The sequence below is a fragment of the Bidens hawaiensis genome, unplaced genomic scaffold, assembly GCF_021521415.1.
Source record: "Bidens hawaiensis isolate Kalapana, Puna unplaced genomic scaffold, B.hawaiensis_p1.1 tig00002442_1, whole genome shotgun sequence".
Classification (NCBI taxonomy): domain Eukaryota; kingdom Viridiplantae; phylum Streptophyta; class Magnoliopsida; order Asterales; family Asteraceae; genus Bidens; species Bidens hawaiensis.
In genome coordinates, this window is record NW_027491135.1 from 2,225,355 (window position 1) to 2,243,686 (window position 18,332).

Here is an 18,332-nt window from a genome sequence, read left to right on the forward strand (position 1 = left end):
TGGTGTTTCTTTTCGAACCATATTGAGCTCATAAGTTCTGAGCTTGTTTACTGCAGTTTCCAAATCACAGTTAGGAAAGTCTCTGTCTTCCCTCATAAGGACGGTGTACATTTCCCACTTCGGTGGGAGAGCATCAAGAAGCTTTTCGACGATCTCTTCTTCTCGGTAGGCAATCGAATAATTGCTAAGCTCTGTCATTAGATGATAGTATCTGGTGATAATATCATCCAAAGATTCATTCTTCAAATATTTGAAGACGGAGAACTGGGTCTTCAAGAGTTTAATCTTTGAGGCACGGATACCTACGTTCCCCTCGAATCTGTTTTCCAGAGCATCCCAAAGCTCTCTTGCAGAAGTGTACTTTCGGAACGTATGGAGAACTTCTTGAGGAAGTGCCATTGTTATCGCTGCATGGGCCTTGCTCTCGGCCTCATACATTTTCTTTTCTTCGTCCTCCATTTTACTGTACTTCTTCACCACGTCACGTCCTTCGTATTGCATGGTTGCAGGGACGTATCCATCTTGAATGCACACCCACATTTTGGCATCCTGATATTTAATGTACTGGATGAATCTATCCTTCCATGCCACGAAGTCTGTTCCCTTCATCAACCTCGGAGCCTTAGTGGCTGACCCTGCCTCAACTTCCATCTTGACCAAATCGGAGATGTTGATCGATGACATCCTTGTAAAACCTGAAAAACCTAAAAAAAAAGAAAATATTAAAACAGCTCAGTAGGGGAAGTTAAGGATAACTTCGCTTGAAGGTCAACTTCGCTGAACAGAGAACTTCGCTGAGGTCTTTAATTCGCTTGAATTGGCGAAGTTAAAGTTAACTTCGCTTAGCTCTGGCGAACTTATGAGTTGAGCGAACTTGGGTAGTAAGCGAAGTTGTGGATAACTTCGCTAAGGCGAACTTATGAAATCTGCGAACTTAAGTGTGAAGCGAAGTTGCGGATAACTTCGCTAAGGCGAACTTATGAGTTGAGCGAAGTTGTGGTTAACTTCGCCAAACTTTATATCTTCGCCAAAAACCCTAATTCCAGTGACGGCAACTTCGCCTGAATTCAACAAGTTCGCCCGATGAACCTGGAAGTTTTTCCAGATCTGTTTTCTTCAAACCAGAAGCTCCTGATCAATGCTAAGGCTTGAAAAAGACTGTCAAGCACTAGTAGAACACAATCCCAACAAAAATACGTCTCGCGAATAGGTCAAACGAGACGAAACTACACCCGTGTGAAATCCCGAACCTCACAATCGAGCCGATGGCTCTGATACCAATTGAAGGTTCCTGGACGGATCGTACACGGGATGTTCTCTAACAACGCAGGTGCGGAATCCCTGCGTAAGTAGGTTACGAGTGTAGATATAGAATAACACAAGCAATGAATCAAACACGTAATATTATTAACCGAACACGTGACTCGTAGTCACTATTACAGACACTGGAACTAGCAAACACGTCTGCTTAAACTCAAACACTTGACTGAAACCCTAAACTCCTTCACCTCGACGATTCGGCTGTAACAATCAATATATACACGACAACTTCGCCACAGGCGAAGTTGTCTGTAACTTCGCATATTCAACAAGTTCGCCTGAGCGAACTTGTTGACAACTTCGCTTGTTCAACAAGTTCGCCTGAGCGAACTTGTTGACAACTTCGCTAGTTACACAAACAAAAACATAATCAAATACACAATTACAATACAGACTCGATTACAATTACAAGACTATGAACTACTGACAAACATGTACCAACATGGTGTATGGAAATGAATGGATTAAGGGTTAATTATTGTTTATATATGGTGGGTCATGGGCTTAAGCCCATGGTCTTTTCCTCATTCTCTTATTAACTCAAATCCATTACCTATATTACTTGACCTAACACTAGCCCGACTCATAATAACTCATATTCTATTTTATTAACCGAAACGAGAAAACGGGATGTTACATTCCGCCCTATAACCTCACGGATATTGTAAGGGAATGGTCCCTAACATCATAGATATTATAAGGGTCTAGTCCCGAACATCACAGATATTATTAGGGTCTGGTCCCTATCCTCATAGATATTATAAGGGTCTGACCTCTTTATACCATGAAAACATACCACACCTTTCTTTATATTTATCTGTATAAAGTTTCATACATACTCTCAATATTTTTCTGTATCATCCATACATCATACATATAAAATCACATATCACACACTTACCACTTAAGGTAAGTGTATTAATTAATCACATCGAGTATTCACACAGCCTCGAAAACATAACAAGGAAGTGGTACTAGAAACTCACCTAGATCCGGTTACGTTTGGAGCTAATAGTAATCCATTTCCTTAATTGTGCATGGTTAACTGTTAAACATATATATATATATATATATATATATATATATATATATATTTGTTAAGTAACTGTGTAATTAGTTAAGTAGGTATTTTAGTTAACCAACGTAATTGCTAAGTTAGGCTCGTTTGTTTAGTTTATATTGATGGGCTAGCTTTGTTTTAATTAGGATATATGCTTAGTAAGCTTTTGGGCTTAGTTAGATCAGGCCCAACAGTCAATAATTATAATTGGGCCCAACTTAGGACTAGGCCCAAAGCCAAAACATATAACCGATTAGCCGAGAACTCAAATGCAAAGAACTCAAGGTAGAGAACTCAAAGGCAGAGTACTCAAAACGGAGAGCTCAAGACAACGAACTCAAGACAAAAAACTCAAGACAACGAACTCAAGACAGAGAACTCAAAACCGAGAACTCAAGACAGAAACCTCAAGACCGAGAACTCAAGATAAAGAACTCAAGGGCTGAGAACTCAAGATAGAGAACTTAAGGGCAGAGAACTCAAATCTGATGTGTTTCTCTTCTTTTTTTGCATTCTTTCTTTTCATTGCTGCTGCCATCCTAACTTACTATTATTATTATTATTTATATTATTATTATTATTACTATTGTCATCATCATTTTCATAAGCTGCAATGGCAGCTTATTATTATTGTTATTATACTACTTATTTATTATTACTATTCAACATTTTTACCATTTCCTTCATTACACTTATTCAAGATCTAGCTCGTTTATGATAAAGTTCAAACCTTTATCGATTTTAAAGCCATGTTTAGCTAAATCTAGAATACTAAACGAGTCCAACTTAACTAATGAGTTGAATGAATCCGACCCATAAAGTTCACACTTTAACATCAAGTTTATATTTTTATTAACCCTTAGACCCCGATCTAAGGTTCTACAAATTTTCATAGAATACCAATATCAAATGATCGATCTTTAGGATAACATGTACCTTAAACGGACCAATTTTTAGGCTTAACTTTTGTCCGAATTAAGCTTGATGATCTCTTGTTATTGTAGTGATAATAAAAAAGCTTGAATTGTATTTGATATGGTCTGAAATCTCTAAGAGATTTGGAGTGTGTATTTTGAGTTTGTATGGAAGCTAGAAGATAAGAATGAGGGTTTTAAGGTTTTAGGGAGGTTTAAAGGGTATATATACCTTTAAGCCCATGGAACTAAGGCCCATCATCATCCATTATTCTATCTTCCATTGTCCCAGCCCACGCTCTATTATTTTATTTAACTTAACCAAATAGTAAAACACCCTTAAGTAAACGAAATTTTTTTTATTTTATATATCTTTTTTCTTAAAAGGTAGGATGTTACATCATGAAGACAGGTAGTATTCCGTTAACTCCGGGAAGCATGACTCTAATCATACATGGGGAGACTTCGCATAACCCGACGACCTCTATCACGACTTCCACTTTCTTCCCCTTCCTCAGAACACGTTGTAGTTCTCACACTATCGTGAACCTGACTCCGAAGAACTGTTCATTGAGGAGACGACGATGAAGGGGGAGTGTCTTCATACGTTAAAGTTCGATTGCGAACTCGTTCTTCATGTAACATACGTTCGTATTCAGCCCCAACTCTCTCTTTTTGTAACTACAACCATTCTTCAGGACTCTGAATTTTTTCAGATCTAGGATTTTGACGATGAGATCTCACAGAAAAAGAACTTCCAGATCTGAATTCCATATCTAGAATCTAATGAACCCAGCAAGTCTCAACTGTCACTCGTCCCACATCACCTGGAGCGGGACCAATTGGTCCCACAGATCGCTCGTCACCACCGGGAGTTTCCACTGGAAACTGCTGAGATTGACTCATGTTAACTAAATAGAAGAAAAAAATAAAGTTCTAGCAAAAACACGGATAGTGCCGATGAAGAGCATATATGTAAAATCGATTAGGTTAGATCAGCAATTCCACCGGGTATGGATTATGGAGTGGGAGATGAGATAAAAGAGGTTCAGATCTAGCAGCTCCGGTGATGATGACTTGCGAAACATAACTACCGTGAGCTCGTCACGGGAATGAGAAGAGTAGGGGGTCTTCCCGTAACCACCCTCCGGTGTGAGAATCGGTACAATTCTGAGAGAGAGAGAGAGAGAGAGAGAGAGAGAAGGTACTTATGTGGTTGATGTAATATGTGAAGTGTGAATGAATACCTCATGGTGATGAGTTGAGTATTTATAGCCGGGGATTTATGGAATATTATTGGTGCAGATGTCATCTTCTTGAAGATGCTCTTTTCTCACTGACTGGTCATATGGCAGCATTTGAAAGGAAGTGACAGCTAGCCATGTGCATGGTTATAATAAACTATTCAGCTGTCCTTTCCTGATTGGCCATTTTGTCAAGTGCTATTCACACTTCACATATTACATCAATCATTTAAGTACTCTCTCTCTCTCTCTCTCTCTCAATATTTTACTGATTCTCACGCTGGATGATGGTTACGGGAAGACCCCCACTCTTGTCCTTTCCGTGACGAGCTCACAGTTAGTCAGTTTTGCAGGTCATCGTTATCGGAGATGTTAGATCCGAACCTTTGTTAACCTATTTCACACTCCATAATCCATACCTGGTGGAATCGTTGATCTAACCTAATTGGGTTTAGATCCGTGCTTCTTCACCTAGAAAAATTTGAATATGACACCAGACTAGTTAAATATACTAATTAGATAATAGTCGTCCCAACCTTTCATAACATTATTCACGTTCCCTCCTTTTCTCGTTTCCATCATCACATATCACCATTTAATCTTTCTATTTCTCTTATATAAATAATAATCTTCTAATAACAAATAATGTAATTTAAAAAGAAAATGCTTTTCATTAATCAAAAACAAAGATAAATACAAACGTTTTTTTTACCTATGCATAAATTTAAGTCTTTTTCTTTAGTTCCTCTCTAGTTATTGCAATATTTTCCCACTCTCTTAGTGATTACCGCGCAAACTTTTTTCATGACCGCGAAATATATTTTGTGGCACGGTTGTACACCTTTTCACACAAGAAATACACACACAAGAAAAAGATTCATTTTGGTTAGGAAAAATGTTTGACATAAAAGCTTTAAAGAATATATACTAAATCTACTAAACACATGATACACCTTTGGCCCACATCTTATAATAAAAGATAAAGGAAGTAGTTCAAATCATGAGTAACTATCATTTAAGACTTAACCTAACTTCTGATCTTTGCTTGAATATGGCTTCCTATAACTAGCTTCCAATCTTAGCTTACTTTCTCACAGAGTTCCCTCATCTCTCTCTCTATCTATCAACACACATTCAAATAAACCATAGCAATGGGTGATGCTCCAATAATCTCTGAGAGCCAAACAAGATTGTTAGGGGACACAGAGCAAAACTGGTGCAAAGCAGTGGCTGGTGGGACAGGGATTACAGCTTTAGCACTCCAAGTTTCAAAAGAGCCTAATATCCCACTGTTCAAGAAAGCCCTCCAAAAACTCCAAGATAACCATCCTATCCTTAACTCCATGCTACACAAAAACACCTCAACAGGCTCAACTTCTTTCATCATGAACCCTCCTGTCCCTCACCTCCGTCTCAACATCATAAGCCAGTTGAAAACATCCGAGCTCCTACGGACCCTCACGAGCCGTGGCTCGAATGAATCCTTGTCACCTTTACATGTGATCCTAGAGCATGAACTAAATATCAACGACTGGTCTGATATTACTACCCGTTCATCTTGCATGGGAGGGTTGCATCTATGGTTTGCTAACGCGTACACCTTACCGGACCAGAAATGGGTGCTGGTGTTGAGGTTGCATGCCGTGATATGTGATCGCACCACAGCAGTTTCATTTCTTAAGGAACTGAAGGAAGCAATGGGGGGTGAAGGGGGAGGGTATAAGGAGAAGGGTAATGTTGGAATTGAGGAACTTATTCCTGTTGGGAAAGCCAAGAAGACGTTTTGGGCACATGGGAAGGACATGGTGGCATACTCTGTTAACTCACTTACGCTCACAAACTTGAAGTTTAAGGATGTAAAATCGCCTAGGCATTCAGAGGTGGTGAGACTTAAGATGAGCTCACAAGAAACTCATATGCTATTGGCTGTAAGTTAAATTTACCTCTATCTTGTTATTGTCTTTCACATTCAATATTATATGTTTAATGACATGATGAGATTGTGAAACCAACTTTTCTGATGTATGAGATTGTAGATCAGTAAAAAAAAAATTCACACACAGTACTAACATAATGTATAAGTATACAAACATCAAACATGTGTTTTTAAGGTATTAATTACAACATTCACATCCAAGTGTACAACATATCTACTTTTTGTGGTAGTAATTTAATCACCTCCCTGGTGAACATAATAGAACGATAAATTATTTTTTTTTTTTTTAAAGGAAGAAAAACCTAGCAATAAGCTAGAAAAATCAGTATAAGTTAGAGAATAAAGACAAATCATATGCCTAAACTGATAAATGTAGTGAAGATTACATTTATAAGACACTATCAACTACATTAAAATTGCAAACCATTTTGGAAGAAATCAGTCACTAAGACTTTTAAGCTATATCTAGTTAAACTAACATATTCTTGTTTTTTTTTCTTTCTCAGCAAACAGGAAAATAAATGTAATAATAAAGAGTAAAACCTGCAAAATGTAATAACAACAACAACAATAATAATAATAATAATAATAATAATAATAAAAGTACACATCCTACAGAAAAAAAATGATTTCTCTACTCTCGGTATGCTATGCGGTTTCCCATCATTAATCTATTAAAGCATTCCTAACAGTTTCTCTAAACTTATGTGATATATTCTTGTTTTTTTTCTTTCTTAGCAAACAGGAAAATAAATGTAGTAATTAAGAGTAAAACCTGCAAAATGTAATGATAATAATAATAATAATAAAAGTATTCATCCTACAGCAAAAAAAAATGATTTCTCTACTCTCGGTATGCTATGCGGTTTCCCATCATTAATCTATTAGAGCATTCCCAATAGTTTCTCTAAACTTATGTAAGAGTGTTTTGCAAATTATAGAGTGTGGTTGTAAGTGATTTTTTGTAAATGGGAGAACATTGTCCCCATTTATATTTTTTGAATTGATTGTTAGTAGATGAGACAAAAAATTATAATAATTAAGGTATAAAAAAATATTATATAATTGAACATGAGAAATATAGTGATTTTTATTGTAATTATATATATGGGGATGGGGACCTGCCATGAATGCTCTTATATACTCTCTCAATATATATTAAAGTAAATATAACTCATAAACTCCTATTAAACATAGCTTTAGTCTCTTAATAAAGCATAACTCGATTGCATCATATCTTTTATATTGTATAATGTTTAACCATAAATTGGAATACATAGACTAACCCTAATATTTCAGTCAAGACGTTACCAATTTTCATTAGGAAACATTACCAATCTTCGACATGAGATCCGATTGAGTTTAAACTTTCCTTGCAAGCAATTCTTAGCTTGTAGAGTAGCATGTACTTTCTCAATTGATGTGTGTTATAAATATCTAGTGAGTGGTAAGGACGAATATAGCCATATAGCAGCTAGAGAAACAGAATCAATACTCAAATCACTCAAGAGGCGCTATATATACCTAGTTGAAGAGGTAGGTCCCAGCAGAGCCCAGTTGGACCCGCAAGACTCACCTCAAAGAGGGACGTCTGCGCAGTTGAACCCGCAAGACTCACCCTCAACAGGGACGTCTGCGCAAAGGCTAAACTCGCAAGACTCACCTTGAAGAGAGATGTCTGCGCAGAAACCAACTGGATCCGCAGGACCCACCATGCTCAGAGACGTGACGTCCTTACGCGCAGTACGCAAGCTGTTCCCGCAGGAAAAGCCTCCCAATGGTCGACGTACTCCGCCTGCTCCCGCAGCAACAGATACTAGCCATCAGGGAAGGCTACCCGCGCAGCAAGGCTACACGCACAAGGCACTTAACTCTTAAATAATTCAGTAATGTCACCTGAAGAAGGAGTGAGCAAGCCGGGAAACTCCCGCATAAATGAGCAAGTCCGTACGATACTGGAGGATCTTTTTACTGTACCTGACGAGGTATGGACAAAAGATCTGACCAAAGATACGACAGCTCACTGACAACAGTATGACGAGCAGCGCGCTCTTGTACTGTATGTCACTATCAGCCGCTGCCTACTCACCAACCTGTCGGAGGACGTGCATAGCCTGCAGTTGGTGGAACAGGAATAGTACACAGCCGGCCTGGTCACTATCAGCCGCTGCCTACCCACCAACCATTAGCATGGCACGTGCGTATCACACAGTTGGCAGAACAAAAATACTATTCAGCCGGTTGTACCTGCTTGGAAACCTACCTTCGGCTATAAATACTCCAACACCTTGGAATGGTATGGACGCATTACATTACCTTATCACATCTTATCTTTTCTAGCAATCTCTTAATATACACTTATATTCAAGAGCAATCTAGTCTGATTCTCACGCCGGAGGGTGGTCACAAGGAGGTACCCCCCCTTCTAAGTGACGAGCTCACGGTGTCTGTTTTGCAGGTCACCAGAAGAACCATCTTTGCCGGACATAACCCCTCGTGGGAAACATCTATTTAACCCACAGATTATCCGTAATCTGCCTGGGGTCTATTAGTGTTTCTTCATTGGCGCCATCCGTGCATAAAAGCTAGAACTAATTCTCTCAGTTTTTTCAAAACCTCCGAAAAGATGGTTAACGTTACTCCGGTCCCCAGGCAAGGGAGTAACCAAGAAACCCCGGTAACCACAACCCCAGCTACTGGGGGGAACACCGGCGAATACACACATTTTACGAACACTACCCCGGTTACCCGAGCCGGGGCAAGTGCAGTAAACAATCCTCCCTTGGGATTCATTGATACCCAGGTGGAAAAACAACAGACGAGGCCCCCCCGCCAAACACTTGAACAAGTTAAAGCGTGGGCGGAAAAACGTCAAAGGGAATTCCAAGCTGAGTTGGTTGAACGCTTACGTTCACTCCAACAGGCTGACGAATTCGGAAGCACTCGACAACAGCTCAACATGAGCAATGAGTGCGAGTACTTGGACGATGATTCGGAGGAATCCGACACCGACGTAAACCCTCGCCATAAGGCGAAAGGGAAGCGTAAGGAAACGGACTTCCAACCAAGAAGGAATTTTGGAGAAACCTTCAAACCAAAAAACGCGGGTGGAAACCCACGTGACTTCTCTAAAACCTTCAGACCAACCGCTGCAAATGCGGGAACCTCCAAGTTTGCAAGGGACATTGCGGAAGCAATCGCCCCAAGAAGTGCCAAACAGATGTCCAACATCGGCACCTATGATGGTATATCCGACCCAGACGATCAATTGAACAGATTCATAGCGGGGGCAACCGTCAGCAACTGGACGGAACCCACGTGGTGTTATATGTTCCAGATGACGTTGGTTGGAGCAGCTAGAGCGTGGTTTGACCGTCTACCGGTCCACCACATCTATGATTGGGCAGACTTCCAACAGAAGTTTAGCCAAACCTCAGCCAACAAAGAAAGTATACCGAAGAGCAATGGACAATCCTCAATTGCATTCGAGAGGAAGATGAATCTTTGCTAGACTTCATCACTCGCTTCAACTCAAAGAAGCTAAGTCTGGGTAATATTAGCAAAGATCTTGTTCGCGCTGCTTTCATCCAGGGCACAAAAGACCCAGAGCTCACCCGCACCTTAACGAGTAAAGATGGCATGCCATCCACATGGGATGCCATCATGACAGCAGCTAAACGCTTCGCGGAAACGGAAAAGCAACTGGGTAGAGATCTTCCCCAGAGCACAAACCTCTACACCCAGAAAACAAGAGAAAACAATGTCCTTACCGCCCGATTAAACAAAAAGAGGAAGCTAGGCATTTGGCAGTCAAGGGTAAACTTTGACACCTCATCCGGCTCGCACCCTCGGTTAGGCGGAAAGGATAACATGCCGTCGTCAAACCGGAACTCCAGATGGACGCCACTCACCAAAAGCGTCACCGAGATATTCGACACCAAGAGACTCCCATGGCCAAAGGCTCCAATAATCCGAGAGCGTCACAACGCTGATCAGAGCAAATTCTGTGACTTCCACAGAACAAGAGGCCACAACACCGAGGAATGCGTAGACTTGAAGGACATCGTCGAAGCATTTGTCAGAGATGCGACGCTCACGCACCTCGTGGCGTAATGAACGCTGAGCAGGCTAATGCGTGTAGAACCCCAGTTGGGGAAAACACGAATAAAACTGCAGCTTCAATGTCGAAGACTACATACTGCATAAACAACGAGATTCCGAACCAAGTGCATATCGGCTCGAAAGGCTCGATGACACTCCCAAGAACATGGAAGGGAGCTCAATTACACAGTCTGCATGTAGATCAATTCCAAACTTGTAAAAGAAAAGGCCCAGAGCCACTTCTAATGGAAATGATTCTCCTTATCACATTGACGCTGATGGTCTTACATTTATACTTAATGAACTTTCCACACTGATATGCCGGTCTTCACCGCATACATAAGTGGGAAAACAAGTCGTTGCATCTGGAAGGCGGCAAAACCCGCATAAACACAGAACGACAAATTTCTAAAGAAAATATAAGGAAAGCCTTCACGTAGGTCAGTCATAGGTAAAGTTTGATCATCCTACTAAATGAAAGTGCCGGTCCTAACCGCACAAATCATAATAGAGGACACCAAACTAACCTATTGACAACCGCGCGTCGAACGATTAATTTATTTAAAACACTGATGCCGGTTTTCACCGCATAAATAAGTGTGAAGAAATCGTTGCGTGTGGAAAGCGGCAAAACCCACATAAAAAAAAGGCAAACCTTCACGCAGGTCAGTCATAGGTGAAGTTCGGTCATCCCACTAAATGAAAGTGCCGGGCCTAACCGCACAAATCATGATAGAGGAAACTGAACTTTAACCTATTGACAACCGCGCGTCGAACGGTTAACTTATTCAGAACACTTAGAAAATATCTTCAAGGAAAAAATGAGGAAAACCTCCACGCAGGTTAGATATAGGTAAAGTTTAGCCATCCTACTAAGTGCAAGTGACGGTCTTACCCGCACAATCACGAAAGAGGAAGCAAAACTGTAACCTATTATCTGCCACGTTGATAGGTTAACTTATTCAAAGTACTTAAGAAATTGCTAAGTTAAACTAAAGTATGCACAAGCGAATCATATATTGTTTATGCGGCAAAACAAGTGCCAAATTAAACAATAATATGCATGAGCAAGTCGTATAACGTTTATAAAGCAAAAGTGACGGTCCTACCCGCACAAAGGATTTACATTCCATAAAAATTCAAGTATTACAAGAATGGCCGGGTATCTACCCGCCTACAAGAGTGTAAATCTATACAAAAACATAAACCTATCCTAACAGTGGAAAGGGATCTAAAGGTTCAAGTTTCAGGACCACTTCCTCCAAACCCACTTGTACCCGCACCATCACTTGGCTGTGGCGGTTCAAGGAAGGTCTTGAGAATGGTTAACCCATCATCAGCAGCAGCAACTTCGTTCACCTTCTCCACCACTGGATGCGGGAAGGCAGCATACTGGTTCACTGCTTGGTCATAAGCAGCTTCAGTATCCACATCATATAAAGGGCAGTTGGAAGGCGGGATGCCCTTCTCAACGAACCCTAGACCAAGCAGGAAGCCAGCCTTTTCCCTATCCTCATGAGAAGCGTTGAGGGCTGCGCTCATGGCATCGTCATATGATGTGTCCGTGAAGACCCGATGCACAACCTACAAAACAAAATACAAGTATCAAAACCTTTTCTAAGTATAAAGAAAAGCGTGAAGACATTATGAAGCTAAGCTTACCTGCGACAACGCTTCTCGTAGAAGCCATTCCTTGGTAACCAGAGCCTCCTGGAGGGCAGCTTGAGCTTGGTTACGGGCGCGTTCGGCTTCACTTTTGTTAAGGTTGGCAAGCAACACTTCCTTTGCAGCAGCCTCTTCAACGCCCTTTAGCTTACGCTCAGTATGGTCAAGCATACCCTTCTGGTCCAAGATTTCTTGAAGCTTCTAGGCGTCTTCCATGGCCAAGGCGTCATGAGCCTGCTGGAGCCTCTCTAATTTGGCTTTGAGCTCCTCATTCTCGGTGCGTAGAGGCTCAGCAACAGCTTCAGCCCTGGTGGCCCTCTCAGTTGCGTTCCGAGCGGTTTCCTTAGCTAACTGAAACTGTTCGTTAACAGCTTGGGCAGCCTTGGAACGGGCCTCGAGACGGGCCTGAACTTCAACCTCAAGGGCCTTGAAGGCCTTCTCCTTCTTCACAGCAACGGCGGAGAGCCTCCTGTTCTCCTCCCGGACAGCCCGCGCCTGAGCTACTTCTTGGATACGAGCTGCTTTTAACTTGTCGTTTTCACGACAAAGCAGCTCGACGCGCGGCTGCATCCGGGCAAGGAGAATTCGAAGCTCGTTTGTCAGCCTACCCTCCTGGTAGCTTGACATAGCTTCTCCCAGTGCACCACTGGGGGCGGCGTGGCGCGCCCACTCGACGCAGTCCACAGCCGTCCGAAGGGTGGTTCCCCGGCGGATGTTCCACCGCGGAACAAACACCTCATTCGAATCCGACACTGCAAAAACAAAAAGCAGTTAGGAAAAAAAAAAAAGAAAACATAACAGGCCAAAATAACTCTACGCACCTGTAGGGTCGACGACATGCCTGTAGCCGCCAAACCCATCACCCGAACCTAACGGATATCCATCCAAGAGGTCAGGCAGATGGGAAGGAGGCAGAGATTGGCTACACGCCCCAACCCCAAACATACCTGCTGAACCGGCCGGGGGCGAGGTGGTCGCCGGTGCCGGAGGCGCGGTTGAAGCCGCCGTCGTAGGAACCAACAGAGGTGAACTCACAACCGTGGTCGCCGCTGCGGAAGAGCCCGCCGAAAAACTCATCGCCAGCTCAGTGAAGGAATCAGTGAATATGGCACTGACAGCCGGCGGAGACGACGTCACAGTTGGAACAGTTGCCTCAACCGAGTGAGCAACTGAACCAACACGTGAAGCAGGCGCAGCCGCCTGGGTCATCGCCTCGGGTAGGTTGACCAAACCTACCTTCATGGGTCCAGAAGTGCTCCTCCCAGCTCCACCCTGGAATGCAGTTGCATCCACGCCTGCATGAAGACAACATATTTAAATATATTGGCGGAAAGATATGAAGTTAAAGTTAAAGTTTACACTTACGAGTCCTCTTGAGCTTGAAGGTGCGAATAGGCGAGGACGAACCCGATGGAGCCGGCCTCTTCACGCCGGTCACCGTCGTTGTACTAGGCTGCCCGGAGGTGACAGCTGTCTCAACCTCCGGAACAGTGGTCTCATCATCACCAGGGTTCCCCTCCACCTCTTCACTCTCGGTCTCCGACTCTGACCGATTCCCCTGATCGGCAGTGGAGGCAACCTTCGCCTTGCCCTTCCCGCCGGCAGCCTTCTTCTTCCTCGCCAAGAAAGGACCATCTGCGGATTCCTCATCAGAAGATGACAAAATTAGAGGAATTCCCGCAGAGGTTTGAGCATTGAGAGGGCGAGGGTCAAAAAGTTCTTTACCTGGCCGCCTGGCGCTCAGGATCTCGTGGCCTGGCGGGTAGACCTCCACGAACCGATCCGCCGTTTGCTCAAGGATGGGCAACTCGTTCTCATCTAGAGCACGAGTACCCATCCGAGCGGGACCATCACTCTCCCGCGGCTGCAGGAGAGACTGCAAGTCATTTCCCTCTGAAAACAAAAAGAAAAAACGGTTAGAACAAAAACCCTAAATTAACGGATAATATGAAGCATACCGTAAGGGACAGAGTTCAAACCGTATTCGAGGACGATGGGAATCTGTGACGCCTCCTTCCACACCCGGCTCATCCCGAGCATCACCATCCCGGACTCCGCAAAGCGGTAAACCGGAGACTGGATCCGGGAAACCTTGGAGAACCATTCCGCCTCCTGGTAGTTGGAGGCGTGAAGGTTCGGGAGAGCTCTCCCGTTCTTGAACGTCATCGCTATGGGGACGACGCGAGCGGAGATATAGAAGAACTCCCGCTTCCAAGATCGAAGACTGCGCTCGGTAGCGCAGATCTTCAAACCCTTGATCCGATTGACCAAGGTATACCACCCCTGGATGCACCTCCAGGAATAGAAGGTCATCAGGCGGTCAACATGGGGCTCCACACCTAAAATGAGACACACCCACTCGAAATGGCGGATCTTGGCGATCGCCATTAGGTGTACCTCAGTCAGATGCACACCGTGTCTCTCCAGAACACGGTATACAAACTACGTCAATGGGAACCTGAGATTCCCATAGACGAAGAATGCAGCGTACACCCCTATCTTGCCCTTGGGGGCATCGTACACCGTCTGATGAGGTGCAGGAAACTCAGGCTCGAAAGGCTCGAGCATGAACTTCCTGACGACGTACTGATAAAGGTCGACCGGAAGAGCACACTGGCACTCGCCAGCAGTACTCTTGTCATCCTTGTCCGACGTGGACGGATTCTCGAGGTATACATCGGACTCCTCGACAGTAACCTCAGGATCATGAGAAGACATGTTTGGGATGTAAACAAGAACGATTTCAGGAGAATCCTCGACAGAAAAGTTAGAGTATTCGCTGGAAATCGTTTAGAAGAAGAAGAGAGGTGAAACTGTGAGTTGAGATGCAACATCTCCTCCCTTTATATACTCATCGCAATGAATGCGATGAATTTAATGCGGAAGAGAGAGGAAAACGCTGGTGCAATGAAACTATGACACGTGGAAAAAGCAAGCTGGCAACAGCTGTTGACAGGACGCGTGCCGTAAACTTCGCGGCCACGTGCCCGAAAACTCGCGCCCACGCGCCTGAAAAAGCGTCTGGAATGACCATATACTGTCACGTCGTCATAACTTCCTGCACGTCCTGACACTGTCAGAAGAAACCGTCGGACGACGTTTCAACAGTTTGGACTGTTCTTATCCTTTCACCAACTCTTCGAATTTCAAAAAGATTCAAAAGTAAGCGGGACTATACCCCTTACCTTGGCAACCAAGTAACTATAAGACAGGTGCGAGTAAAGTGTTAAGGCAAAACCCTTCACATACTTAGCACCTGGAGGGAATTGAAGCCAAGAATACCTCGGCGACCAAGTAACTATAAGACGGGTGCGGGTACAGTGTCAAGGCAAAACCCTTCACATACTTAGCACCCGCAGGGAATTGAAGCCAGGAATACCTTGGAAGTAAAGTAACTATAAGACGAGTGCGGGTACAGTGTCAAGGCGAAACCCTTCACATACCTAGCACTCCACAGGGAATTGAAACCAAGAATGATCTTCTGGGCCATGCTTGCGGAAACGGGAATAACATCCCCGCATAGCGGGAACGTCGAGAACTAGATTGTTTGAAGCTCCAAGATGGAATTGGTTGTTTTAACATAATTGATCACTATGTTCAAAACTACCAAAACCTCATGGAGAATCTATACAAGTGGAACTCAACGCTCCTGACTTGCGAGGAGGTTACAGACCTACCCGCATCATACCCAAAGATCAAGCAGAAAAGTCGGGAATTTCTGCACGTGACATTAGGACTTCCGCGGAAAGAATCCCCATGGAAAACCTTAAAACTAAACTTTTTTCAAAACCCTTTGCTTAAGTCCAAAAGTTCACCTCACTTATTAACAATTCATGAGAAGAACATTGGACTGGGGGGACTTGAAGAGGTAGGTCCCAGCAGAGCCCAGTTGGACCCGCAAGACTCACCTCAAAGAGGGACGTCTGCGCAGTTGAACCCGCAAGACTAACCTTCAACAGGGACGTCTGCGCAAAGGCTAAACTCGCAAGACTCACCTTGAAGAGAGACGTCTGCGCAGAAACCAACTGGATCCTCAGGACCCACCATGCTCAGAGACGTGACGTCCTTACGCGCAGTACGCAAGCTGTTCCCGCAGGAAAAGCCTCCCAATGGTCGACGTACTCCGGCTGTTCCCGCCGCAACGGATACTAGCCATCAGGGAAGGCTACCCGCGCAGCAAGGCTACACGCACAAGGCACTTAACTCTTAAATAATTCAGTAATGTCACCTGAAGAAGGAGTGAGCAAGCTGGGAACACTCCCGCACAAATGAGCCAGTCTGTACGATACTGGAGGATCTTTTGTACTGTACCTGACGAGGTATGGACAAAAGATCTGACTAAAGATACGACAGCTCACTGACAACAGTATGACGAGCAGCACGCTCTTGTACTGTATGTCACTATCAGCCGCTGCCTACTCACCAACCTGTCGGAGGACGTGCATAGCCTGCAGTTGGTGGAACAGGAATAGTACACAGCCGGCCTGGTCACAATCAGCCGCTGCCTACCCACCAACCATTAGCATGGCACGTGCGTATCACACAGTTGGCAGAACAGAAATACTATTCAGCCGGTTGTACCTGCTTGGAAACCTACCTTCGGCTATAAATACTCCAACACCTTGGAATGGTATGGACGCATTACATTACCTTATCACATCTTATCTTTTCTAGCAATCTCTTAATATACACTTATATTCAAGAGCAATCTAGTCTGATTCTCACGCCGGAGGGTGGGCACAAGGAGGTACCCCCCCCCCCTTCTAAGTGACGAGCTCACGGTCTCTGTTTTGCAGGTCACCAGAAGAACCATCTTTGCCGGACATAACCCCTCGTGGGAAACATCTATTTAACCCCCAGATTATCCGTAATCTGCCCGGGGTCTATTAGTGTTTCTTCACTAGTGAATGGCAAGTAAATTATTTAATATACTCATCAATTATTTGTAAAGAATTAATATAAATTATGTTCACTGTCTAAAACCATTCCAGATTTTGTATGATATGACAACGTTGTGTTAGGATACAGTATACTCGTTCGATATCATTTCTGACATATTCTTGAACTACGTTGAATATCTTTAGTTTTCATCTAAGGTCAAAGTTTACGTAAGAATTTTTTGTTCTTGGATGTTAACTTTTAGCTTGCTGTACTAGATATTGCACCGCGCCTAAGATTATTGCGATTAAAATCTCGCTTGTCTTAGAGCAAGACGATGAAGATGAATCCATTAGTGAATGATTTTGTGTAAGAAAAATTGTTTGGTATATATAGATGTGTTTTCTATTCTCTTTCTTTTTGTCTTAAAGTTTCAATTTTTAAAGCCTTTTTAACGGTCCAAAACATCAAACCCATGAGTGTGAGCTCACTCAAGGACTCACCACTCAAAAAACACTTAGGCATGAGTGACGTGGTGTTTCCTTGAGCGATAGCCTACGCCACTCGGCCACTTCCCCTTCACCTCTCACAGAGTATAAAGCACACTATAGTACAAATGTGGGCCAAGATTAACGTACTCTCTATGGATTCCTAGTATGGGTCAATTTGCCACAAGATTGAATTATATAGCTATCTAACTTAACGTATTTAATTTGTCCATTTGATAGGAATGCAAGTTGAGAGGAATCAAACTGTGTGGAGCTTTGGTTGCTGCAACACTACTTGCCGCGTATTCCTCCAAGCGACGCCCTAATAGAAACCACCGGAAGAAGTATGGAGTGGTTTTCCTAAACGATTGCCGCGCATATCTCCAACCATCTCTATCTGCCCATGACTTTGGTATGTTAATTATTTTCACAAAAAAACATATTAACAAACTTAATATATGTCCCACTAATTACAAGTTCATGCATAAATAAATTATATGTGGTTTGTCATACTAAATAGATGCAAGTCTGAAATTAGGACTTTGGACTTAGGACATGTTCTATATAATAATTCTTACCATAAGTCCATATGGTTGTATCAAAAGTGACACATGAGTGATGATCCTTAGTTCTTCAATACATACATGTACTTGTATTGCCAAACATTGTAAGAAGAGCATATGGTTGCTTTTAATGAACTGGCTTGAGCTGTCTGAAATTAATTAA

At 43.1% G+C, this 18,332-nt stretch overlaps 1 protein-coding gene across 1 annotated transcript; it reads left to right on the forward strand.

Annotated features, from left to right (window-relative positions):
* Positions 1 to 5,347: 5,347 nt before the first annotated feature.
* On the forward strand, positions 5,348 to 18,098 carry LOC143619460 (uncharacterized). The gene is made up of 2 exons (XM_077091391.1): positions 5,348 to 6,466; positions 17,847 to 18,098. Exons 1-2 carry the CDS (start codon positions 5,690 to 5,692, stop codon positions 18,096 to 18,098), a joined length of 1,029 nt encoding a protein of 342 aa, XP_076947506.1. The 5' UTR covers positions 5,348 to 5,689.
* The last annotated feature ends 234 nt before the right edge of the window (positions 18,099 to 18,332 follow it).